The sequence below is a fragment of the Pseudorca crassidens genome, chromosome 15, assembly GCF_039906515.1.
Source record: "Pseudorca crassidens isolate mPseCra1 chromosome 15, mPseCra1.hap1, whole genome shotgun sequence".
NCBI lineage: Eukaryota > Metazoa > Chordata > Mammalia > Artiodactyla > Delphinidae > Pseudorca > Pseudorca crassidens.
The window spans coordinates 68,084,108-68,111,293 of NC_090310.1; the positions used below are offsets into that span (position 1 = coordinate 68,084,108).

The window sequence follows — 27,186 nt, forward strand, 5'->3', positions numbered from 1 at the left end:
CCCTTGATTATTTCAGGGCCTCTCCTAGCTTGTGAATTCTGCCATCCTTCACCCCAGCTCAGCTCCAGCCCACCTCCCCTCCGCCGCAGCCGATGCTGCCTCCCCCTCACCTGGATGTCAGATGCCTCCAGCTGGAGAGCGGCCTCCTGCTCCCCCAGGAAGAGCACAGCACGGATGGAGGTTGGGACCAGAGTCTGTTGGAGAGAATCATTTCAGAGCTGATCCGCCTAGGCTTTCACTGAGCCTCCCGGCTAAGACGTAGGCAAATGGGCCACAGGGATGGGGTGAGGGTTCCCCATGGCTGGGACCCTTATGCAGTATGGAGGGCTTGGATCCGTATTTGGAGGGTGAGTCAAATGACTTATTGGGAGTCACTGGAAGTCAAGAGAACAGCAGGTCCAAGCTGGACTGCAAACTTCCCAGGTGCCCCACCCACTCTGGGTCTCAGTTTCCCCATCTGTAAAGGGAGAAGGACTTGGGCGTGGAGGTCATGAGGTGAGCATATGCCAAACTTCCATTTATGCTGCTGCCCATACTGGTGAGTTAGCAATCTCTTCCCTCCCCCATTCTCAGTTCATTGGCTAAGCCTAAGCCAATCAGTATGTCACATTCCCCTGACACGGAGATTCGCTGATGGATGGACAGCTGAGCGAATCTGGGCTAAGGAGACACAAAGAAACTGAGACTTCTGGGAAAAGAATCACTCTTTCCTACCGGACTTCAATGAAAGCCCATATGAAGTTAGAGCTGCAGGGAACCACACTGCCACCAAGAGGGGGACCTGGCTGAGAAGGGCACTCTCCCAGGAGAATGGGGCCAGAAATAGGGAGATAGAAACCCGATCTTGGTGGCAATATTTGAGCCCCTGAATCAAGCCATACTTGAAGTTGGGTTTAACTCCCGGACAGTGGAGTCAGATAAACCAATGAATGACCTTTGTGTTTAAGCGTGGCTGGGCTGGGGTTTCTGTTATGTGCAGCTAAGACCCTACCTGGGTTCCTGGTCCCAGCTCTGAGCCTCTCAGGATCTGTGAATATCCTAAGGTCCCCGGTGCTCGCAAGACTTGCGAGGCTGAGGCTGTCCACCTCCCACTCACCTGGGTGGCCTGCAAGGCACTGACCAGACCGGGATGTGGGGGCTGTTTCCTGGCATCAATCACGACCGCCAGCCCCTTGGTTTTATCTTCAGGCCTGTGGGTGGTAAACAGAATTGACAGTCTTGCTGGATGAACTAGGGCCCTCGAGGGGGAAGGACCTAGTGGAAGGTGAGGGAAACTGGCTGCTAGAAGCCTGGATTTACTGGTGAACTCTTCATCCCATGGGACAAAGTTCCAGTGCCTCCCTGTGCCCCTGACACACACCACTTCCAGGAAGCCCTCCATGATTCTTCTCCAGGCAGAGTCCGTTATTCCCTCTTCAGCACTCCCACAGTACCTCACACAGCTCTCTCTTACCCCCTAATAATCATGAACTATAAGTTACTATCCCAGTTGCAGTAGGAGTCACCTAACCTTCATCCACCCCTTTTGTGTGGGCAGAAGGTTCACTTTGTTCAAGAATCCAATTCCCTCCATATAATCACATCCCCCCTCCGCCAGGGGCTGGTTTCTGATTGGTTGAGGCCCACAGTAGACCCAATTCCCCTGGCCAATGATTGGTTTAGATAGGGAACATGTGACATTTTCTGGCCAATGAGCTGTGAGGGGATGTTTGCTGGGGGCTTTTGGGAAAGATATCCTCTCCGTAAAAAAGTTCTTACAAAGAGATATAAGGCAGAGACGTAGACTGATACATTTCCTTAGCAGGTAAGACATTTTGAATTGGAATTTGTTACTTGCAGCCAAAACACCCTCATAGGTTCACAGTGCACTTTTCGGTGATTACCTTAGGATTTTCCAAAGTGGCCCAATTGCAGGACTTGTTAAAATACCAATTCCTCACCCCCACCCCTGCTCCACCCCCCAAGAAATCTGTCCAGCAGGCTGGGGGTGGAGCCAGGGAGTCTATGCTTCCAAGTGCCCTGACCATTCAGCCAAGTTGGGAAAATAACCCCCAACCGCCTTCAAGACTTACAACCACCCAGTTCACAGACGAAACCAGAGGTGGCCAGTGGGGGGGTGGAGCTATGGCAGTCACCCGGGCACGCTGTTTCACCTGTCTGGGAGGATAATAATCGTGCGGGCTTCAGGAGGCTGTGCTGAGGACTGATGGATTCATTACTGTAAAGTACTCAGGGACTGCGCAGAGTAACAGGCATGTCAATGTCTGCTGTCATCCCTATCCTGGGGGGGAAACTGAGGTACACGGCGGTGCTATAGCAGACAGTGAGAGGAGGCTCTCGGAGGTGAGGCCAGGGCTCCGACTTCGTGCTCCACACCTCACCTGCCTCTCGCTATGCCCATGCTGGGAGAGAGGTTTATTTCTCCACTTACCTCCACTACCAGCCTGGATGCCCCTAGAGGTCAAGGCCCAATATAGGAGTATCTGGGTCCCTAGCATGGCCCAGCATGAAGTCTGGCCCAGGGCAGGTGCCCAGCAATGGAGTGGAGAAGCCAGCCCAGCATACGAGAACCCCATGCATAGTTCACACTGCACCTCACCCCCACCTCTTGTGACCACGCTTGGTCCTCAGAGCCCACTTAGTCATCCCCCTTTTTCAGGGAAGCCTCAGAGAGGGGAGGTTACCGCCTACAGGTAACACAGCAAGTTGGTGGGATTCCAGCATTCTGTCTACCATGACACTTAGCACAGAATGGGGGTTTCCATCTCCTCCTCAGACCAGAAAAGCCACTCCACTTTGGACAAGAAGAAAAATCTCAGTGACCAGCGGGTGGTGGTGATGGCTCCTATGGGGTGGAGAAGGTTCCAAAGGGTTCCATCAGTCCCTCCACCCCCTACCCCAGCAGCAGAACCTCTAGGTTGGGATCTATAGCCACAGTCCCAAGCAAACACCACCTCTGAGACCGCTCTGGCTGGGGGCTGGGACTCAGAGGAAAGATGGTGCCTCTTCCCCAGCCAGTCCAACATGAAGTCTGAATGGGGGGGTGGAGAGAAGGGGAGGTGTTAGAAATCAGCCTGGTCACTCATCACTCATTCATTCTTTTACTCTCTCACTTATTCATTCATTCATCCATTCACCTTTTCCTTCATTTGTTCAAAAATATTTATAATTCATATGCCAGCTCAATTATCACCTCCTCAGAGAAGCCTTCCCTGATTTCTTAATTGAAATTAGCTGCCCCCCCCTTCTCACTCTACAACAGTGGTTCTCAAAATGTGTCCTCAGCCCAGCAGCATCAGCATCAGGAAACTCAGTCCTTATCCAGACTTAGTGAATCAGAAACTCTGGGGGTAGTGCCCAGCCATCTGTTTTTACAGATCTCTGGATGATTCTGATGCCTGTTGAGTTTGAGAACCACTGATCTACAACATCCCTGTTTTCTTCACCACATTAACACCCCTGAGAGCTGCTTGTCCATGTCTGTTTCTTGCACACCATCCACCTCCCCCGCCAGCCTGTGAACGCCCTGATGGCAGGGACCAAGTCTGTCCTGCTTTCCCCCCAGCATCTGGCTCAGGACCAGCTCTGGAAACAGATGACTGGCTGGAAGGATCTCTCCATCTGCTACCTGGTGCTGGGCTCTGGACTGAGAGGTCGAGGGAGGATGGGGTGGTCAGGCTAGCCCAGCCCCTTACCTGGGAATGGTGCACAGGTAGGAGAACAGCTTGGTGACCTCTGAGGCCGTGCACCATGGTGCCTCCCAGGGCCCCTTGGTGGTTGACACCAGAAGCAGGGGCCGCCCTGCCCTGTCTCGACCTCCTACAGAAGAAAGCACAAACACTGAGAATTTTGGTGGAGCCCCTCTACGGGAACCTGCTCTGTGGCCTCCAAGCCTTTGCCTGTACTGGTCCCTCTGCCTGGAATACCCTTTCTCTCCTCCCCCTGTGAACTCTGAACTCTTATTCATCCCTCAAGACCCAGCTCAAAAGCCACTTCCTCAGAAAAGTCATCCCTGAAACACTCCTCCATGCAGAGGCAGCCCCACCCTCCTCTGGTCACCCTCTGTACTGGGCAACCTGGGAAACGAAGCTCACGGAATGAGCTTTGGGGTCACACAGACATGGGTTTAAGTCCCAGCTTAAACCCATGTTTAAGGGACACACTGACTGGCTGTGTGCCCTTAGGCAAGTCAGTGTGTCTCTGAGTCTCAGTTTCGTCATCTGTTAAGTGGGGAGGATACAATACTGAACTTATGAAGGTATTTTGAAGACTAAATGAAACAGTTCTTGAGAAGCGCTTGACACAGGGCAAGGGCCTAATCAAAAGCAGTTGTTAAAACGATCATCATTTCTGTCCTCATCTCAGCCCCCCGTGTGCAGCCCGTGGCTGCCAGCTCACTATTTATTCTTGCTGACTTCCAGCCATGAGTTCTCCACCGACTATTTCCTGTTCCAGGAATCAGGACAGGGTGCTCCATGTTCCCCACAGGGGTCAAGAGTCTGAGTCCCAGGGGGTCAGCACAGCCTGTCTACGCTGCGGGGAAGGGGAAGTACAGGGGGAAAGAGTCCCAGGCCTCTGGAAACTGAGCCTGTCCTGTACCCTGGGCTCGGAGCCCTGCCCCCCAGAGTCACCTCATTCAAGGCCACCCTGCGATGAGCAGGACCTACTGCATGTGGGTACAACCCTCCACAGTGTGTAAGTGTGTGAGACCCTATGTAGCTCATGAAGCCTTGGACAGACTTAACCACCTTCACAAGTGCTGCCTTACACAGGGGTGAAGCCATCTAGAGCATTCTTTCTTTCACATGTGTTTGAAAATTTTAAAATTTAAAAATTAAAAAATCTACATTTGTATATACATTTTATGCAAAAATATATACATTAATATATACATTTGTATATACACACAAATATATATATTTGTACATATATGTGCATATATATGTATATATATATTTTTATATCCTCTTGATATCATGGGTTTGATTTTTCCTAATATTCATTTATATTAAATTCCAAAAGGAAAACTTTTTGTTGGGGACAATACGGGAAATTTGAATATGAGCTGGGTATTGAGTAGTATTAGGAATTATTTTTAATTTTTTTAGGTGTGCTTAATGACACTGTGGTTATTAGGCAAAATGTCCTTGTAGTTAAGAGATGCACATTAAAATATTTACAGGTAAACTATGAAGATCTGTAATTTACTTTAAAATACTTCAGGAAAAAAAAAAGATGAAACATGCCAAAATGTTAAGATTTATTAAATCTGAGTAATGGGTATGTGGGTTTTCATTATCCTATAGTCTCTACTTTTCTCTATGTTTGAATTTATTCATAAAAGAAAGTTTTTAAAAAGTGAAATAATTAAACCATGAAAAAAATTACATAACTTGCAAAGTTAGAGATGTTTGTACATATCCCTCTGAAATCCTCTCAGGGCCATTGGGTCCCTCAGGTCAGGAAATGCTACATTATGTCCCTGGGCCCATTTTATTGATGAGGAGACTGAGGCCTGGAGAGAGGAAGCAGCTTCCCCATCTGCCACAGTACCCAACTTGCCAGTTAAGGTGGGGGGTCATGCCTGATTCAGTCCTTGACCCTGGACCACACCAAGAGATGAGCTTTTGTCTGCTGTATTGGAGCTCAATCACAGTTCCAGTGGTGCTACTCCCCTGCTCTAGAACCTTCCATGGCTTCTCATGGCCTCATGCAGAAAGCACAAATTTCTCAACCTGGCACTTAAGTCTCCCCAGGATCTGCACACTCTTCCAGCCTCATTTCATATACTTTGGGTTATGACCTGAATTGTGTCCTCTCCCCCCAAATTCATATATCGAAATCTTAACCCCCTAATACCTCAAAATGTGACTGCATTTGGAGATAAGGTTTTTAAAGAGGTGATTACATTAAAATGAGGCCATTAGGGTGGGCCCTAATCTAATATGACTGGTGTCCTTATAAGAAGAGGAAATTTGGACACAGACACACATTGGGAAGACCATGTGAGGACACAGGGAGAAGATGGCCATCTACAAGCCAAGGAGAGAGGCTCAGAAGAAACCAGCCCTGCCAACACCTTGATCTTGGACCTCTAGCCTCCAGAACTGTGAAAAAATAAATTCCTGTTGTTTAAGCCCCCCAGTCTATGACACTTTGTTAGGGCGGCTCTAGCAGACTAATACACTATGTCTCTCCTTGTCACCAATGGCTCAGCTGGAATGGGTCATCTGTCACTGCGTAAATTAGCCTGACCCTTTCCCACCTCCCCACCTTTGTTCACACTGTTCCTTCTGCCAGAGGTTCCCTTCCCTGTCCCCTCTCCATCTGGTGAAACTCTCCTCAGCTTTCAAAGTCCAGCTGAGATGCCACCTCCTCCAGGAAGACATCCTCCCTGCCCTCTAGAGAGACCTTTCTCCCACCCCAGGTTCCCCCAGCAAACCTAGGCCTCTTTTAGATCCTGCAAGACTGAGGGCTCCTTAAGGGTGTTCACTGGCTCAAACTCTTTATATCCCAGTGCTCAGCACAGGACAGGAGCCAATAATCAATGTCAGGAATTGACCAATGAATAAATGGTCAGAGTGGGGCCTCTCAAACTTTGTTGTGCTAGGGATCTTGCTACAATGCACACTGTGGTCCAGCAAGTCTGAGATTCTTCATCTCTCTCTAGCTCCACGTGATGCTGATGTATCTGATCCCCAGACCACACTTAGAGTAGCAAAGGGTTCAAGCACTCAGGACATTCCATACTGGGACACAGTGACCAGTTCAAGTGTCTGGTCCCCCCGCCAAGCTCTGCCTGGCACAGGGCTCTGCACACAGCCAGGGCCGGCTGAGCACGCAAGATGCCGTCTGAGTGCACTGCAGTGATGGACAGCTGTCCACCTGATCTGCTTACACCTGGAAGGCCCCCTTGCCCCAGATGCTACCCCGTCTGACAGCTGGTGCCAGGAATACCATCGTTAGCACCTCAGAGCCTGGCTGGAAGCTGCGCTGTTCACATTGGGTTATGATCTCAGGAAGAAATGGAGACAGCAGGTTGGGAGGTGGTGGGTGGTGTTACCCAAAGGCACTGAAAAACTTGTTGTACCTTCTAAAGCACTCCCTCCAAGTCTTGGGTGGGGGGAATGCTAGTAATTTAACTGGCAAGCAATTTTAAAATATTGAAATATACATTTTTATATGAAAGTGCAAATATAATTCTTAATTATAAGAATTATAATAATGTATAGAAATTTTAAAGACAAAGATTTTAAAGATATGTACAGAGCAACTGAAAGCTCAGGGTGAGGTCTCAACCCCTGGGACCCTGTTCCCTCTCTTCTGCATCAGGGGCTTTTTGTGAAAAGCCCTCTGCATAGGCTCTGTGCCTGTGGTTGGCAGACTCATGGCTCCAGAGATGTCCATTCTGGAATCCCCAGAGCCTGTGGATGTGCTAGCTTACCTGGCAAAGGGACTTCGCAGATGTCACTAAGGTAGGACCTTGAGATGGGGGAGATAATCTAGGCCTAGATTATCTAAGTGGGCCCAATCGAATCACATGATCCTTAAAAGTAGAGGCCCTTTCCTGGCTTCAGCCAGTCCGAGAAAGATATCAAGATAGATGAAGGGTCAGAGGGATGTGCTGTTGCTGGATGTGAAGGTGAAGGAAGGGACCACAAGCCAAGGAAGGTAGGCAGCTTCTAAAAGCTGGAAAAGACAAGGTATGGATTCTCCCCTAGAGTATCCAGAAAAGAACACAGTCCACTGACACCTTGATCTCAGCCCAGCGAGATCTGGGCTTTCTAACCTATAGAGCTGTAAGATATTACATTTGTGTTTTTTAAAGCCACTGAGTTTCTGGTAATTTGCTATGACCACAATTGGAAAGGAATATGTAACTCCCACCCTCAGAATGGGAGCAGTCATTCACACCTTAGTGCTGATTAGTCTCTTTCCGGAGAACAGATCTTTGTGGAAAGTTTGGAGCTGAAGGGACCTGAGGAGAAGAAAGGAGGCAAGGAGGTGAGGGAAAGATCCTAATAGGGAGCCTGGGATGCCTGCTTCACACGGACTCGCCTGGAGCAGATCTCGATCTTGGAGCACAGACTTTGGGGACTGTTTCCGCTACAAGGAAACTCCAATGGAAGCAAAGAGACCAGTGAGGATACTACTGTAATAGGCAAGCAACTATGCTGGTTTGACCCTGGGTGGTGTGAAGTCATCAAATTCTGTATATAATTTGATGGAAGAGTTGACAGGACTTGCTAACAAATTGGATGTAGGGTGTAAGAGAAAATCCTCCAGGATCTAGTGTTCTAGGAAAGATTAGAAGGCTGGGAAGGGTGCAGGGGGTGTGAAATCAGGAGTCCATCTTTGGTCATGTTAAGTTAGAGATGCCTGTTAGACATCTAAGTAGAAACATCAAGTACACGGATGGATAGATGAGTATGGAGTTCATGGGCAGAGTCCAGGCTGGAAAAATAAATGTGGGGGTTATCAGTGTAGAGACAACACTTAAAACAAATATTCACCAGTGAGATGGGATGAGATTGCCAAGGAAGTGAGTCTAGGGGTAGAGGAGAAGGGGTCCAAGGACTGAGCTTTGGGGAGCCTCCAATGTTTCCAGGTTGAGACCTGAGGAGGAGGCAGCAAAGGAGGCTGAGAAGGTGTGGCCGGTGAAATAGGAAGAAACCCAGGTGAGAGTAAAGATTGAAAGACAAGTTGAGAAGGACTTTCAGTAAGGAGGGAGCAGTCATCTGTGTCAAATGCTGCTGATGGGTCAAGGATGATGAGGACTGAGAATTGACGATTGGATCTAGAAACATGGAAGTCATTGGTGACCTTGAAAAGACCTGCTCCAATGTCAAGGTGGAGCAAATACTCTGATTAGAGTGAGTTGAAGAGAGACTAAGAGGAGAGGAAGTACTGAGATATGGAGCACAGACAACTCCTATGTGGGGTTTTGATGTAAAAGAAAGATGAGAATAGGGGCCTAGAATGGGTCATTCCAAGCTGGGCACGCTCCTGTGCTGATGGAAATGGTCCAATGGAGAGGAGGAAAGGTGATTACATAGAGAAGAGAGGAGAATCTTGCCAGAGGGATGTCTTTGAGTAGGTGGGGAGGTGCAGTGCACCAGTGGAGGGATTGTTCCCTGTATCTGGAATAGGATGCTGAGGGGGTGGGTACCGATGCAGGTAGGTAGCTAAATGGGGTGGCAGGAGTTTGTGGACGTTCCTTTTGATTGTTTCTACTTGCTCAGTGAAACAAGAAGGAAGGTCATCAACTGAGAGAAGGCTGAGGGAGATGGTGGTGAAGGTCAGAGGAGGGAGCAGCTGTGAAATTATCATTCAGGAAGGACAGTGGGGGCACCTTTCAAGACTCTGGAAGAGTAACAGGATCCATGGGCACCAGTGGTACCCACTGGAGGCCAGTGATCAGGAATCAAATGGGCAACCAGTCGGTGTGGTTATGCGGACTTTCTGGCTTCGTTCAGCTGTAAAGGTGCAAGGGGGGGAAGCAGGCAGAGAGTTGGATTTAACTGAGGTTGGGATTTCTCCAGGAAAGTACGAAGGCAGAAGAGAAAGGCAAGGGAGATGAGAGTGTTTAAAAGGAAGTGATCACATTGATGAACCATGGAATGCAGGCTGGGAAGGAGGAAGTGGGGACATGATGGAGGGTGGGGAGGGACAGTGAAAAGGTGGTTGGATCAATGGGTTGAGAGTTCTGGGGGACAAAAGGGCTATTAAAATTGAGGTAATGTGCGATCTGGGAAGAGAGACATAGTAATGAGGGAGGGAGCAGTGAGTTATGGGGGACGGCCATGGGAGGAGTAGCTGGGGTAATGAGGACAAGATCGCTGATGAAGAGGAGGTCGAGGAAGGGAATGGAAAGAACGTCCATGTGGAGAATGTTCATTCACTCCGATATTTTTGAGCACCGACTATGTGCCAGGCACTGTTCGGGCACTTGGGACCCATCAGTATATGTTGCAAGCCAAACAAATTACAAGAGAGTAATTGTGGAAAGAGTGACAGCGAGTCAAGTCCAATCTGCTTCCTCTCCTTCTCCTCTTACACAAGGAGGAGCATGAGGCTCAGAGAGGGCAAGTGACTCTTCCAAGGTCACACAGGGAGCTAGGGGTAGAGCTGGAACTGGAATGAAGGTCTCCAGCCTCTAAGAACAGGGACTTTGACGTATAAAACCTGAGCTCCTGTAACATGACAGCCCTAAAAGGATCATGAGATTCTGTGTACATTAATATGGGAATAAACAGCATGAGCTTCAACAACGATGACCAAGAAGATGACAGACGATGCTCCCCAAAGCTTCAAAATGACAGAGCAATGTCCCCACAGACGTGTCCTGCAGAGATTTAGAAGTCTATGAAGTAAAAGAGAATTGCAGAACAGTCAGTTCCCAGAAAGCACAGTGGTTTCTCTTGCTGCCAGAACTTTGCACATGCTGTTCCCTCAGCTTGGAACACCATTCCCACCACTTTACATGGATAACACCTACTCATACTACAGGACTGAGCTTCACATTACTTCCTCCACCCCAAGCCTGGGCCAGGGGCCTCATCTGTCCTCCCACAGCCCCCTGTACTGCCCCACAGTCACAATTTCTTTACACTGTATTGTAATAACCTGTTGAATTTTCTCCACCACTAGAATATAGGCTTCCTGAGGGCAGGCTTGGTTCCCTGCTGAATCCTCAGTGCTAAGCCCAGGGCGTGGCACACAGTGGTGCTCAATAAATATTAATTGCAAAGATGAATAAATATTAAACAGGAGTGATAATGCTCTCAGTATTGGATGATGTTAATGCCCAACCGGACCCCTTCCTCAGGCCAGAGCACCCATCCCCCAGAGACTGTAATTATTGGCTGTAAATTGGCTTAGAGATGCCCCCTTGTCTGAAGAATTGCCCTCAGTTGAACTGGATCATGGGCTCACCTGCATCCCCATCCCAGGATCAGGCTACAGTTGATGACTGACAGATCCAGGGGTACAAAAGTCAGCCCCTGAACCTTAAGATGGAACCATCTCTGTGATGGAATTCATGCTCCAGGAACCGGCCCCCCATCCCCCATCCCCCGCCCTGGGGAATCAGGCCACATGCAGGCTTAGCTCCTCCCTTGCCCTGCCCTGCTTCCCTTCTCCCCTTCCCCTGAGAGCAACCCTCAGTAAAATAAATCACTTTTTCACAGATCCCTGTCTTAGGCTCTGCTTCTAGGGAACCTGACCTAAGACATCCACCTTGACGGCCTCGCTGAAAGTAAGATGGAAGGATGGATGGATGGATGGATGGATTGCTAGAAAGTGCTTTAATCTCCTTCATTGGAAACTTATGGAATCTGAGTCCCAGGGAGGCTTGATCCAGCACACAGGCCTCTAGGACTTTCCCTGCCTCCCCTATACCCCCCCGCATCTGAGGGTACTCAGGGACCCCAGCCCCATTCCCCATCCCCACAGCTCTCTCCCCTCCACCTCCACTTGCCCCTACAATCCCTGAGGACCTGGCAGGCATGCTATCCTGGAATGGAAGATGTCCATGCTCAGAGCCCCAAACCTGGGCTCGGGCCCTGGGGGCTCCTCATTCAGAGCGGGGCCTTTTTCTGGAGGGCCTTCAGAAGCTTCTGGGAAGCCAGCCTTTTCCTCGGTCAGTGGGTCTGAGTCAGCGTCTGGGCCAGATGTTTTGGTCTGAGTTGTTCCAGCTGGAGAAAAAAAACAACAAAGAGTGTTAAGCAGAAGATGGATTTTCCCAGGGAAAATGTTTTCTTTTTCACTTTCTAATAGTAACAGCTTACAATATTGATCTCCTTCTATGGGGCAGGCATTGTGCTAAGCTCCTTACTTCTGGTGTGTCTTTGACCCTCAAAACAACTTGAGGGGGCAGACGAGATCCCCATTGTATAGACAGGGAGACCTGGACTTAGAGAGGTTACGTCCTCGATCAAGGTCACCCAGCCAGTGCGTGGCCAAGCTGGGGTGCAGACTCAGGCCATCTCAACACAATCACAGAACCTTGCTCAATTCCAGGCCCATGAGACCTCAAGCCTTTTGACATGCCACCCCATGCTCTAAATCCCTGAGACTGAGCCAGCCCAGGTGGGTCTCTGCCCCTGACAGCCTGTGCCACCTTGTCACCTGATCACATGCAGAGAACAGTTCCCCTGTTCAGCTGAGTGAGTGGGCAACTTACCTTTCCCCAAGCACTTGCCTCGATTGGGTTTGGGAGAGTAGAGTGAACACAAGACTTTCCAGGGCCCGTCATGCTGGAACGAGGCTTTCTCCTGAGTCACAGGGCCTTGCCTCTGCCACTTTAAGAAAGAGAATTTGAGCCCAGGAGTGGGGGAAGTGTTTTGACAGGGCCTGGCCACAGGCTTGGGAAGTCTCGCATTTTCCTGTTGGGTCCTCTCTTCCATCTTGGTTGCAGGGGCTGGAGAAGCAGGAGGGGAAGCTGGGCGCAGCTGGGCAGAGGTTGCTTGTTTTGGTCCCGGATTGAGCTGGACTATATTCTCTGAGTCTCCCAGAGGTCCCTGTGTCTTGGAGGGAGCTGACTCTTCTGAGACACCTGGCCCGAGGCCAGAGGCACCATGCAGTGGGTTTACAAGGACGCTGAGGTAGGGCTCTTGGGGCTGGTGTTCTGAGTCTTGGGTGGGAACTTTATGATTAACCTTTCTCCTCAAGTCGCAAACACAGGGTTTCTCCCCCGAACTTGCTGGCTTCTCACAAGTCCATTTTTCCAAGGAAGGCCCCCCATTGGCCCCTGAGAGAGGCAGTATCCTTTGAGAGAAAGGGATTTCCTTAGTTCCAGATAGCTCCTCCTGTGCGCCAAAAGGAAACCCACTGGATGTCTCCACCTCCTTACTGGGAGACCCTCCTCGGTTCTCTTGGGAAAAGTCCAGGAGAGCCACATAATCTTCCTCCAAGTCCTGGCTGGCCACTTCGTCCACCCCGAAGCCCACCTCCCCAGGCCCAGCTTGCTCCACTTTGATGAGTCCTGGATACTTGTCCCCATGTGTCCTGCCCTTGCCCTTGGCCAAACTCTGGGCAAGCAGCACCGGGCTGCCTGGGGACCTGGCCTGGTGCAGCTCTTGGGGGCTGTTCAAATCCAGTGCTTCTAATTGAAGGGATCTCCAGGCTGGGGAGAGGATATTTACTGCTTGGGGTCTGTCATCCACAAACTCTGGGCTGGTTATTTTGGTCCAGGGCACAGGGGCAATCCCATCTTCTGAAGCTACCAGGCAGTTGTGTAAGGGACTGCCCTCAAGGTCACTGTTGATGGCCTCCAGCCAGGCTTGGGTGAAAAGTATAGGGTAGGATGACTCAGGAACAGGCTTTGTGTCCACTGTGTGGAGGTCCACAGAGAGGCACTTGATCATGATGCAGACGGACTGCTCTTCCCGGGGCTCAACTTGGAGGTAGAAGTCACCTTGGCGCAATAAGAGGGGATTGAGGGATGCCAGGTGGACCACAACCTCATCCCGCAGGCACAGAGGCCAGCCTTCATGCAGGAAGAGGTGGTGTGAGTAGGGGGTCTGCAAAGAGAAGGGGCTGGCATCAGAGAATCTGGCCCTGAAAACCCCGCCCACGGGTTTGCTTCCTTCCCTCTCCCAGCAGGAACCCTGAACGGGTCGGGGACTCAGGTGAGGCAAGAAAGGTGCCTAGGACACAGCATCCAAGGAGGCTCCACTCTCAGCATCCTGCAAGTCACACAGCCCCAAGAGGCAGTGCCTCCTTCAATGTTGTGCCTCCCACGCCTCTTGCTCACCTTAGTCCTGGCCCTGACCTTAAAAATACTTGCTAGCCTACTGGGCCAAAGGAGAAAAGCTCTGAGTGCCAGGCGCCAGTTAGCAAGCACCTTTCCCACGAGGATCGTCCTGCTGGCTCCCTTCTCCTCTCCACCTATCAAAACTTCTCTCAAGCCAGCTCAAGCTAAACCCTCCCCTTTAGGGCCAGGGAGACGTGGCTTCCGAGGTCTGAATCACTAATTTGTGCAAATGACTTAACTTCTCTGAGTCTCAATTTCCCTATTTGCAAATAGGAATAATGATACATAGTGGTATTATTGGGTTGGTATGAGGATCGAGTTAGATTATAAATACATTTATGTTTTTTTAAAAACCAACACAATGCATAACATACAATAAGTAGACGTTCAATAAATACTATTTCCCTCTCCCTTTGACAATATTTACCTTTTGAAAAACTGTAGGATTTTCAATCTTTAAAAAACGTTACTTACTGCCTTTATTCCATTCTCTAATTTGTAAAGTAGAGAGATTACAGAGTGAAGTAGAAACACTACTAAGTGAGAAGTTAGGAAATCTGACCCTGCCACGAACTTGCTGGATGGCCCTGAAAAATCATTCCGCTCTTCTGGGTCTGAAAGTCAGACCCAGAATATTTATCTGTTTGTTTATTATTTATTTATTTCCCATTAGCAGTTAACAACACGGCAGGTGAGGCTAAACAATAAAAAAATTTAAACAGAGGGTGCCAGCAATTCTCTACACAGGTAGACACAGCAAGTCATCCTGAGGCCTCTCCAGGGGGCTGTCAGGGCTGTGCAGACCCAGTGTTCAACAGTGACACCACGTGGCAACAACAGAAACGACAGCTCCACCAGACTGCCAACAGGTCTTTCTCTACCTGACTTTTGGAAAAGAGTCTGATCTGATTCCTACAGATTGAATAAGCCCTGGATAATCTCATATAATTTGCATGTGTATATAGGAGACCTCCAGGGGGTGACACTAAACTTCCTGTTAATTAAGCAGGTGCTTCCTGGAATTATTAATTGGGGAAATAATGTGATCTGACCATACTTGTACCTACCATGTTGATAAACCAGTTCATTTCAGTTACACTGCAGATTCGGCTATCTCCAAGAAGTTTCATATCCATAAACCCCACGAGTCTGTGTTACTCCAGCCTTTCCACATAGCCTTCTGCTGTTTACAACATCCTTTCCGTCACCTTCTCAGTGAACGAGACGAAACAGTCCAGAGGTATTTTGCAAATAGCAAAGCACCATAGAAATGACTGTTACGATCATCTTATTTGACACTCAGTAACTCAGTGGTGCAGGCAGTTCAGGAAAGTTCCTCAACTTTACAGATGAGGAAACCGAGGCTAAAGAATTGCCTCATGGTCACACAGCTGAAAAGTAGCGAAAGCAGGACTTGTGCCTAGACTTCCACATTTGGAGTCGGCTGTATCTGTCCTTAGTCCCTCCAGACCTCATTGATGGTGGCTGTCTGTCTGGGTGCTGGTGGTTATAAAGGCAGACTTTGAGGCTGGCCCATTCTTATTTCAGAGGGAGAAAGGAGACAGTGGGAAAGTAACAGCCAGCAGCTACTGAGCAATTACTTCATGCCAGGCTCTGGGCTAAGCTGTGTGTATCATCTCGGTGAGGTACATACATCCTGTGTTATTAACATTCCCACTTCCTACATAAGAAAACTGAAGCTCAGAGAGGTGACATAGATCCCCCAACTTCATAGTGATGGAGACTGGATTTGAACTTGGGGCATCTGACTCCTGAGGGCATACATGAATCCCACGCTACTACCCCCTGCTCTGAGACGACACGAATTCACCTATAATTACGATTAAAGTTAAAGATAATTGGAAATAAAGAAATCTAAATGTTGTGACCCTTGTCCCTAGAAGAAATGGGGAAAGAGGCAGTGCAAATGCAGTTTTAATGGCCAAATAAAGGAAGCAGGCAGTTGTACAGCTTGTCAGGGAGAAGAAATAAGGATGGGGAGGATATGGCTTAAATGATGTCAACATGGATATGTGGAAATTGGCTGCAATGTTTCAGTGAGACTCTTCCTTCTCCTAAAAGAACAGCAAATGTGTATGGAGCTATTTCTGTGTGTCAGGCACTGTGCTAAGTAGCTTAAATGAATGATCTATTTCCTTCCAGTACCAACCATCTCTAATTCTGGCTCCTAAGCCTGAACTTTTAGCTGCTACATTCAATTTCTTTCTATCACTGAAATGACGCACACGGTCCCTCTGCTTATCTGTCCTCCCGATGTGCCAGGTCCCCGACAGGCATGAGCAACTCAGGAAAGGCTAGTAGGACCTAAGATGCTGTTAGCGATTCTTGACGCTGGGGCAGTAGGGGTGGGCACTGAATAACAGAAGAGTAGGGCAGAGTCAGCAACTCTGTGAAGGGTGTGGGTAAGTTCTAGCAGTGGGCATCTGAGGCTTTGGTCTCCAAAGGCCTCTCCCCACCCTTTCTTAAAACAGTCTCCACCCTCTGAGCTTAGAGGTAGGCGTATGACTCAAGAGTGGCCAATCCTGGTATCCCATTCCTCTGGCTGCAATAATTGGTCCAAGCATGGACACAGGATCCAAGCCTGGCCAATCCTGGTACCCCATTCCTCTTGCCACAGTGATTGGTCCAAGCAGGGACACAGGAGCCGAGCCTGGCCAATCAGGATCCTTCCTTGTGATTTTTCTATCTGCAGCCGATGCGGAGGAGTTCATTTTCCTCTCCAGAGTAGGATTTTGATCCTAGTACTGCCCTGGGCTCCAGCCTTGGGAAACACCTAGCCTGTAAGAATGATTCCGGCAAGCAGTAGAAGCAGAGACAAGAGACAGAAAGAGTCCTGGAGGAGTTTGATCAGCGGAACATCTCGGGCCTTGGTCCGAATCACCCTGTCCTGGTCTGAGTAAGGATCTGTCATTTGCAGCGAGTGAGTCCTGCCTAAAACACTTTTCTTTTCCCTTTGCCTCAGGAGAGGCCTCCCTGAGATCTGGGTTGAAGGAGTCTCCAGGGAAGAAAGTGAGAGTCCTGATGCCACAAGGGCTCCAGGGAAGGTCTAGGACATTCTCTACTATTTCCATTGGAGCTGCAGCACTTCAGCCAATACAGCCAGGTGATGCCCACAGTGCCAGTTCCTGGGGGCCAGAGAACCCACAAGGCTGGCCTCCCTCCCTGTTAGTCAAAGTGCAAACGTGATTGACTCCTAGATGTCAGAGCGTAAAGGGCCAAGTGACCTTCCTGTCCATTTGTGGGGCTGAAGTGTTTTTTGGAGAAAGTAATGACACCTGAAAGCCATCCCACGTCCCCAGTTCATGCCCTTCAACAACACACTCGCCAGCCCACCTCCTTCTCTGCTCACCTCCAGCCCCTGGCCTTCTGGGAGAGCTTGTCCCCTGCTCCCACATCCCTCTGACTTACACAGGCTGCTTCGCGCACTTGTTCACACAGGCGCTTGGCAGGGATCAGGAAATCCAGGAGGAAGTTCAGTCCATCGCCCCGGAAGTCAGAATCCAGGAGACGGAACACCTGACCCAGGATGGTGGGTGCTGTGGCCTCAAAAGGGGGATAGAGGCCCGCCAGGGCATGCTGGATGGCGGCATCCAAGGAGGGGGGGTCCTGTGGGGGACAGGAGGAGAGGATGAAAAGTGACAGTAGCAATAATAATAAGGGTAGCGGCCACTTCCTCTGACCTTCCTGACCTCAGATAACTAAGGCTCCTGCTAACTCTGAACTCCGCTGCTACACCCTCCCACTCACACACCCCCTTCAGCCACATTGGCCTTCTTTCCTTTTCTTCAAACATACCAGGCACAATCCCATCTCAGGGCCTTTGCAGCCTTTGGCTGTTCCCTCTGCCTAGAATACTCCTCCTTAAGACATCCTCACTCCCTCACCTCCTGCAGATCTTTGCTCAAATGTCATCCGCTGATCCAAGGTGGAGTAGAGGAACAGGGGAAGGCACCCAGGTCAGGGCCAGAGGGAAAGGAGAGGTCAGCATCCCCAAATGTCGCCACCTGGCTGACCTGCAGACGTGCACACCTGCAGTTTGAAGCTGAGCCACCAGCAAAGCCCAGCCTAGATGAGACAAGCCCCAGTCCACATGCAGACACATGAGTGATAATGAGTGATTGCTGTTTTATACCAGTCAGTTGGGGTGGTTTATTACACAGCAGTAACTAACTGATACACGTTGATATGATGGATGCGAGCTCCATCTTCATCCATCCAGGATGCCTCCTCTAGATGTTTACGGGGCACAGGCCATCCATACATAAATCTAACTCAATACCCTCCTAAGCTTACCCTTCCCCCCACATCCCTACCTTAGTGATTGCCTCCCCATCCAGTCAGACTCCTAAAGCAGAAATCTGCCCATCATCCCGCCCCTTCCTCCTGCCTCTCCTGCCCACAGACAACCCTCACCACATCCTAAACAGTCTTCTCCCCTCCATCAGCTCACCAGCCCACTCTCTCTGCTCCGTTCGCCTGCCCCGCCCAGATCCAGGCCCCCATCACCTCTTCCACTGAATCACCTCCTCACTGTTTTCCCTTCTCTAGTCTCCCTCCTCTCCAGCATTTCTCCACCAGGACCCCAGGGTGATCTTTCTCAAATGCAAATCTGGCCTTGTCAGTCTCCTGCTCAAAGGTTTGACACTGCCTTCAGAAAGCACCTGGCCACACCTCCAGCCTCACTGCTCTCCCTAGGCTTCTGCCACTATGACACACACGTTCCCTCCCTTGCCTCCAGGACTTTGTACATGCTGTTCCTTCCTCCAGGGATGCCTTCTACTTCCATTCCCACCAGGCTAACTCCTCATTCTGCTAGATCCAGGTCACCCCTCGTCTCTTCTAGGAGACTTTCTCTGATCTCCCACTCCCACCCTAGCTGGGTCAGGTGTCCTCATTTCTGGGCTCCCATGGCAAATCCCACGCTGATTTTTGTCTCCCTCGGTGGACCCCGGGCTCCCTGAGGACAGGAGTGGTAAGCAGAATAATGCTCCCCCCCGCCCAATGCCCACATCCTAATCTCTGGAACCTTACATGGCAAAGAGGAATTAAGGTTGCAGATGGAATAAAAGTGGCTAGTCAGCTGGCCTTAAAGTAGGGAGATGATTCTGGATTATCCAAGTGAGTCCAATCCAATCACAAGTGTCCTCAAAAGGAGAAGAGAATGCAGAAGGGGTGAGAGTCAGAAGGAAAGGTGACTGTGGAAGAAGCATCAGAGAGAGGCAATGCTGCTGGCTTTGAAAACGAAGGCAAAGCCAAGGTATGTGGGCGACTCCTGGAAGCTGGGAAAGGCAAACAGGTTCTCACTGAGAGCCTCCAGAAAAGAAAGCAGCCCGGGCTTCCCTGGTGGCGCAGTGGTTGAGAGTCTGCCTGCCGATGCAGCGGACACGGGTTCGAGCCCTGGTCCGGGAAGATCCCACATGCCGCGGAGCAACTGGGCCCGTGAGCCACAACTACTGAGCCTGCACGTCTGGAGCCTGTGCTCCGCAGCAAGAGAGGCCGCGACAGTGAGAGGCCCGTGCACCGCGATGAAGAGTGGCCCTCGCTTGCCACAACTAGAGAAAGCCCTCGCACAGAAACAAAGACCCAACGCAACCAAAAATAAATAAATAAATTTAAAAAAAAAAAAAAAAGAAGAAAAGAAAGCAGCCCATCAGCACCTTGATTTGAGCCCAGCGAGGCCCACGTTGGACAGCTGGTCTATAGAGCTGCAAGATGACACATTCACTCTGCTGTAAGCTACTACATTTGTGGTCATTAATTTCAGCAGCAATGGAAACTAACACAGCCGGCAGGGACTCCTATTCTTCTAGGGTTTTCAGTGCCTGGCACGATATAGGTGCTCAGTGATGTGGAGGGATAAATAAAGTGTCCCTCTCTGAACCACACCTTTTCCATCTGTAAAATAGGCAAGTGGGACAAGGCCAGAGGGTCCCAACCAGGTGTGGTACTAGGATCCAAGGGTTGTGATTTTCGACTCTTAAAAAAGCCTGATGAAAGCCATTCTGGTTGCCCCAGACTGGCTGCAAGTTCTGAGTCTATCTATCGCTGAAGGATGTAAAGGAAGATGAGAATAAACAAGAATCCGGCATAAAGGGAGCTTACTTAGAACAGAAAAATCACGTTTTATAAATGAGGCCCCTGGAGACAGGGAAATAAAATAAAGACTTGGAGGGAGAGGAAGAGAGCCTGTCTCCATCCCAGAAAGATTCTAATGCCAGGCGGCTGTAAAATCGGAGACGCTGGCCCAGGGCATTTAGACAAATGTTGGTGTCACTGCTGTGTCCCCAGCACCCACACAGAGCTGAGCACGAGTAGGCCCTGCATCGCTATCTATAGAATGAATATATGAATGAAGGAATGAAGGAATGTCTACAGCCCCCATTCTGAAGGAAAGAGGGTCCTGGCACCGTCATTGGTAAGCCCAGACACAAGGGTGACCCCCATAATAATGACAGTTTCGGGGTGTCTGCTATTCACCAGCCCCTCTACTCACATTCTCTTTCTTGGCCACACAACCATCCTAGGGGCAAAGTAGGAACATCCCATTCTACAGATAAAGAAACTAAGACTCTTTATCTGGTCCAAGATCACAGAGAAGGGGAGAAAGACAGAGCCAGGATCCCAACGCAGGTCTGGACGGGTCAAGTCTACCCTCTGCCTCTGTCCCTGGGTGTCTGCCTTGGGGACACCACCAGCCACCAGCCTTGGAGGCGGCCTTCCCAGCTGTCTATCCTGCACTGTTTCAAGTGGGGCCCAATAATGATGTTTACCTCTCACAGACCAAGGCTTGCAGCCTGGAACGCCTTGGCTTTCGCACACTGGCTCAGCTGGCCGCACACTGTAACCATATAAGGGGCAGCCAGTAAAAAGGAAGAACATTCCAAGTCAACGGGACTCCGAGCTCTTGGCCAGAGCATTACCTGCTACAGGCCTGAGCCCCAGGGGCTCATAAGCGGTCCAAGTATTGGGGGAAGCACACGGTGACGAGGCCCAGGCGGCTGCAGGGAGGAAAGCTGGCTACTCTCCACTCAAAATCAAACGGGCAGCCCAGCCCAGGACCACAGGAACCCAAACACCATCGGCCAGACGTGGGCCCCTCAAAATGATTTCCGTGAAACTTAATCGACATGTTTCCATTCCTCCCCCATGAGCGCAGCCCAGCCGGGCCTTTAACCGTTCCTCGACAGGAGCTGAGGCAGGAGATGGTGTGAAGCTGAGAAAGAAGTGGGTGTCACAGGCCAGAGCCAGTCTGAAGCCCTTCAGCCCCCTCCCCTGCGACTCAGGGCCAGAGATGGAGCCCACCAAGGGGGCTGGCACCTATATGATGCTCACAGACCTTCTGGACTGACCCAAGGAACCTTGTATGGTGCCAAAGGGCACAGAAGAGTGTCTGTTCCCAGCAGTCCTGTCTGGGCAGGGGAGGAGTCGGAGTACAGGTGTTTGTAAATTTCTGATCAATGTCTTTGCAATGAGCCTCTATTATTATTGCCATCTTAAGTCTTATCAAGTAAAATAAACAAGTATGAAGTGCATAGGTTGATGCATTTTTACCTCTGTATGTACCGTTGGAACCACTACCCGGATGGACAGACCAGATTTCCACCACCCCAGAAAGAAGCCCCCTCCCAGGCCAAGCCCCCAGTCCAGCAGTAACTACTCTTCTGACCATTGGAATTAAAAAAAAAATTCCCATGCAGTGTGATCTCCACTGTGTAAAAAGTGTGTGTAAGCTGAGAGGCCATGAAATAAAGTGTTAACTGCAGTTACCCCTGAGGGCTGTGAGGGACGGGGGCCTCATAAGTCACAGTTTTAATTTTCCTCATAGTTGCTGGATTTTCCAAACGTTCTGTTACCAGACTGTAGGGCTCTTATAATTGGGGGTGGGGATATAAAAGTGTGATTGTATGTGTGTGTTTTTAAGTCTGGTTCCCTTTTTAAATGGTCTCACCAGATGTTGTTAGTTGGGCCTTCTGAGAGGTAGGCTGAACTCTTCTTAAAGGTCCAGATTTATCCATTTACTCCAACAGGCAAAGATTTTAGCATCACTTAGCATCGACACCTCCTAGCTTGGGAAGAGAGAGAACTGAGAAAAGCTGAGGTAGGCAGTGTCCTAGGGCTACTACCTTCAACCCCTGCTCTCCTCCGTGGCAGAAACGCCTAGGAAAGGTGAGATTCCACCCTTGACTCACTGAGTTATCTTAGCCTCAGTTTCCCCATCTGTAAAATGGGACCATTGGGCTTATCTATCTCTAAGGGCCCTTCCAAGTGGGGCCTTTCTAGAATTCAAGGTACAATCAGGTTCAGGAAGGTTTGGAACTGGGATGGTTCCCAAATGGGATCAGTTAACCCACCGTTGGTGAGAAAGTTTACAAAGGTCTGTCTCATCCATCTCCCTACTCGGGTCCAGGGAGGGTCTAAACCAGCAGCCACAAATACAAATGCCTACAGGGGCCTGAGAGTTGACATGGAAGATGGAGTTGGTCCAAGTGTGAGAAAATAACCCCTCTAGCCCCTTGGTCAGTGGCCCCTGACAGTCGGCCTCAGTGTCAGGGAAACAATAGGGAGTGGTGGGGCCTGGGGCACACACCGCATCTCATCAGCTCCAGCCAAGAGTTGCCTTTGCCCAGCATTGCCAGGTCTATTGAAATTTTAGTAAAACCTCCCCAAATTTTAAAGGTTGGCCAAACCAAACACATCTGTAAGCCAGATGCAGCCCAGTGGGTGTCAAGCTGTGACCACAAGGCTCAACTACCAGGGGGCCTCCTCTTGAACTTCTCCAGGCTGGAGAGTCTAAACCCAGCGTTCTGTTGCTCTGGCTGCCAGGAAGTTATTGCTCACATCCAACTAAGGCTTCTCCTGCTTTAAATCCTTTTTTGTGTGGGTGGAAGTATGAGTGAGAACTGGCTCCTTAATAAAACCTTTCAGAAACTGGAAAAACAACCCAGATGCAGTGAACTGAGAAGCAAGTGGGCGTTAGAAGACCCACATTCAAGTCCAGCTTTGTTATGTATCATCCGTGTGACCTTGAGCAAGTCAGTTCACCTCTTTGGGCCTTAGTTTTGTGTTTGTTCCTTTCCCTCTTATCCCTTTTGCCTCTGCCCTGGGGTTCACCATCCCCCACCTAAACCACATAAGGGTAATAACAATTTTACTAGAACTGCTTCTTACTGAGCAAGGCTTCTGTGGCATGCCTTATCCTAAGAACCTTTTGTACATTCTTTTATTTCATCTTCCCAACAACTCTATGGGATGGGTATATTTATTCCCATTTTACAGGTTAAGAAACTGAGCCCAAGTAAATGGTAGAGCTGGAGTATGAACCTGCCCACATAACTCCCAGTTCCTCTGCCTCTTCCCCAGGCTCCCTGCCACCAGGCCAGGCTCCCCTTTGGCCACAACAATAGCCTTTCTAACACACAGATCCAACCGTGACCCTCTACTGCTCAACGATCTTGAGTGGCTCCCCATTGCCTGAGCAACTCAGCCTGGCATCAGTGGCCCATCAATCTACACCCAGCATACCCTTCCTACGTCTAATACACACAACACTGTAGTTTGGGGCTTCCCAAAGACCCATGCGTTGCATTCATGAGTTTTTCTCGCTGTTCACCTAACCTAATTTATTGTTTCCTTAATATTAATTATTTACTTCATGTTAGTCTTTTTGTCACTTCATTTTCAACTTAAATTTATTTGTATTTATTATCACGTGACTGTGCTGTTTAAATCACTTCCTAGCACCCATTAAGATGAAAAGCTATATAAAAAATGTTCATCTAAGCGCCAGCAAAAGTCTCCCCTCCTGGGACCCATGGTGGGTTCCTCACTTTGGGAAGCACTGCCTGAACTCCCACTCACCCCTCCCCAGACTGGGTGAGCTCTTTCCCACCCTTCAGAGCCCTGCTCGACCCGCATCTCTTTTTCATGATACATGTGCTTCTAGGCAAAGGGACGGACTCCCACTACCCATCATACAGCACAGAATTCTCAGTGAATGGTCTGCCTTCACCAGCGACTGCAAGCCCCCCAGGCAGGGAGCAGGGCTGACTCATCTCCAGGCCCTGATCCTTACACGGGGCCTGGCACACAGTAGGTACTTTGGGGGACCACCATGAGGTAAGTACTTCGGCAATGTTGAATGAAATGAATTGGACTCAATCAGTTTTTCTCAAAGCATGCGATGGGATCACAGGTGGCCCACAAGACGATGTGGGGAGGACACGAACTTGACATGAAATCACAGTAAGAAAGTTACTCCAATTCTCTCCCAGTTCTCTTGATGACACCAAAGAGAAAGTTCAGTGCCAGTATATCTTTTTTTTTTTTTTTGCGGTACGCGGGCCTCTCACTGTTGTGGCCTCTCCCGTTGCGGAGCACAGGCTCTGGACGCGCAGGCCCAGCGGCCATGGCTCACTGGCCCAGCCGCTCCGCGGCATGTGGGATCTTCCCGGACCGGGGCATGAACCCGCGTCCCCTGCATCGGCAGGCGGACTCTCAACCACTGCGCCACCAGGGAAGCCCCAGTGCCAGTATATCTTGAACACCTCTCAGACACTTAGTTATTACTCCTTTTAAGAAAAAGAAAATCGTCCTCAGGCTTAGAATCATCCATGGCCAACTTGATCGAGCTAGAATTTTCTAACATATATTTGCCTTCATTGTATATATTTTTACAGTTACTTTCTATTTATGACAATGAATACTGATTTTTCATGGTCATGATATAAAATTTCCTATTTAAATATATTTTTCAGTTTATAAAGTAAGTTGATTTAAAGAAAAATATTAAGCAAATAATAAGTAGTAAATTTTATAATTTTTTTATAATACCTTATCCAGTAAGTGGACATGCAAAATTTGTTATGACGATACTGAAACTTCAGAAATGTGGGATGGGATAAACCCTACATCCCTGTCATAAGATGCTCTGACCTTGGACTGCCCCAGAACACTAAATAGCCGTTAATCAAATTGCCCCACAAACATTACAACTGATGGGTACCACGAAGGAAAGATATACAGCATGCTAGAGTGAAAGTCAGGGGAATCGGGAAAGGCTTTCCTGAGGAGGTGACATTTGGGTGGAGATTCACAGGATGAATAGGAATTCATTAGGGGAAGGTGCTCCACTTAGCAGGAACAGGATGTGCAAAGGTCCTGTGGCAGGAGGGAGCACGAAACACAAGAGGCTCTGAACCAAAGTCAGAGTGGCTGGAGTATAGAGGTGATGCCAGAGAGATGGGCAGGTGACTACCTTTAATATATTTAAAGACAAAGGTGGGAGGAAAACTTGTCTCACTCCCATTCAGAAAAGAATTGTTCACCCTTTGAGAGGAGCCACCCAGTGCCTGACCCTTGATCTGAGGGGTCTGGGGTTCAGCGAGGAATTTCTGCATTCGAAAACTAATAATTGGGTTAAGTCTGAAGCCAGGCAAAGTTTGGCAAACACCACTTGGGGCAGGTGGCTCTGGGGTGGCCGTGACAGCCGAGTCAGGCTCAGAATTCAGGCTGTCCTAACTGCCACCTCCTGGTAGAGTGACCTTGGGCAGTCAGTTAAGTTCCCAGAGCCTTGGGTCTCCATCTGTTGGGTGGAGACACCAGCAGGTTTACTGTTAGAGCAGGTGTGAGTTACGTGATCTCCCGCGTGTAAATTGCCCAGCTCAGCGCCTTGCCTGTGGTGAGAGGTGAATAACCATTAGCTTATGATGATTACTGCCAAAGAGCTCCAAGAGTGACGTGTGTGTACACCTGCCCTGCAGTACACGGATTTAGGAGCCTGGTGTTGTAGTATGTCTGTAGTATGTATGCAGGCGTATGCTCATATTCCAGCGATCTGGGAGAGCAGGTGGACACGGCTCGTGTGTGAGAGGGCACGTGTAGTCAGCCGGGTGAGTGTTTGGATGCTCTCTGTGTGTACGTGTGAACACGTCTGTAGAGAATTCTGCGTGTGCACAAGTTCAACCGACACAAATTCAACCTGGTCGATCACAGTCAAGGGGCTAAAGCCACGACCTGTCCCCACAGCCCTTTTCCAAATCCCTATTGCTCCTGTGAACCGGCCTGGGGCTCCTCGGCCTGGCTGGAGCTGGGCTGAGATTCCCTGCTAACAGGCTTTTCTTTCATTTTCTTTTACCAGATATTGACACAAACACAAACACACAACACCGCGACCTTCTTGAGGTGCCAGCCCAGGAAGACACGGTGTGGGGTATTGCCCTCTGTCCTCCCCCTCCCCTAGGCCTACCTCCCCACCCAATTCCCATGGGAGCACCTCATGCCGGGCCAATGTGCAGATCTGACACTGTTGCCCTGAGTCTAAAGGATCAACACCACCCCAAGTTTTGGTGAGCAATTCCCTCCTCTCCACTCTGTACCCTAACCCTCCTTGCCCTGTGCTGCCTGACTGGGCTGAGAGGGGACTTTAACCCCCAACTCCATCCAAACTCGTGTGGCAACAGTGGGCATATCTGACCCTCAGCCCCAAGTCTGAAATGCATCACCACCCCAAGTTTGTCCAAGGCCCAGAGGTAGGTTTCCAGCTCCGATCTGTGCTATGGGATGGGGCCGTATCAAAGTTTACCAGACATCCAATCTTATTCCATCCACTTCACGCGTGGACAGATGGCGAGGACATCGTTGCCAGAGATGGATTCCTGCACCCTCCACCCTTCCCCTGCTGGTGGAGGCAGTTAAGCACAGACCCCTAGCCAGGAATTGAGGGTTGTCTCAGTGTCAAAGGTAGGGGGTCTGCCCTGGACATCCCCTCGAGGGCTGTGCCCCATCAAAAGGGGACAGAGCAAGGTGGTCCAGGCCTTGGCAGGCGTTACCATGGTGACGGGGTACAAGCGGTGGCGGCGGCGGCGGCGGCGGCTGCTCCTTTCCTGGGCGACGGCTCACTGGGTCCGGTCCGCGCGTCGGTCTGTCCGGTGCAGCCCCCGGCCCCCCGCCTAGCCCTGGAGCGGGCGGAGCGGGCTGGCCCTGGGCGCCGACCCCTGCCTCATCTCCGAAGGGAGCTGGGGAGACTGTGAGAGAGAGAGAGAAGGGGTGCGGGAGAGACGCGCGGAGACCGAGACTGGGGACAGGGAGAGACTGGAAGAGCCGCGGGCGGCGCCGGCCGGGCCATCACCGAGGGCGGCCGCAGGGGCGGGGCGGGCGGGGCGGGGGCTGCTCCCCTCGTGGGACCCGGCGGCGGCCAATGGCCGCCCCTCGGAGCCGGCGCCTTTCCCCCACCCCACCCGCCGCGGCGTGTGATGAGAACCAGACGCCCCCCTCCCTGCCCAGGGACGCGCGGCTGCCAAGGGGAACTCGAGCCGGCGCTGCTCCTCTCTCCTTCCCCGCGCTCCCGCCTCCCTTGTCTCGCAGCCCGCCCATCCCTGGGAAGCGCCCATTTCACAGAGCGAGGCTCCAGC

At 50.3% G+C, this 27,186-nt stretch overlaps 1 protein-coding gene across 1 annotated transcript in view; it reads right to left on the bottom strand.

Annotated features, from left to right (window-relative positions):
• The window catches only part of KIAA1755 (KIAA1755 ortholog), a 42,575-nt gene extending 15,721 nt beyond the window's left edge, over window positions 1–26,854 (bottom strand). The window contains exons 1-7 of the mRNA XM_067708111.1: window positions 26,605–26,854; window positions 17,186–17,383; window positions 12,185–13,523; window positions 11,499–11,696; window positions 3,696–3,819; window positions 1,097–1,190; window positions 111–194 (exon numbers count right to left, since the gene is read on the bottom strand). Of these exons, the coding sequence (XP_067564212.1) occupies window positions 111–194; window positions 1,097–1,190; window positions 3,696–3,819; window positions 11,499–11,696; window positions 12,185–13,523; window positions 17,186–17,383; window positions 26,605–26,607 (2,040 nt within the window). The 5' untranslated portion in view covers window positions 26,608–26,854. The remainder of the gene's footprint in view (window positions 1–110; window positions 195–1,096; window positions 1,191–3,695; window positions 3,820–11,498; window positions 11,697–12,184; window positions 13,524–17,185; window positions 17,384–26,604) is intronic.
• Window positions 26,855–27,186: the final 332 nt, after the last annotated feature.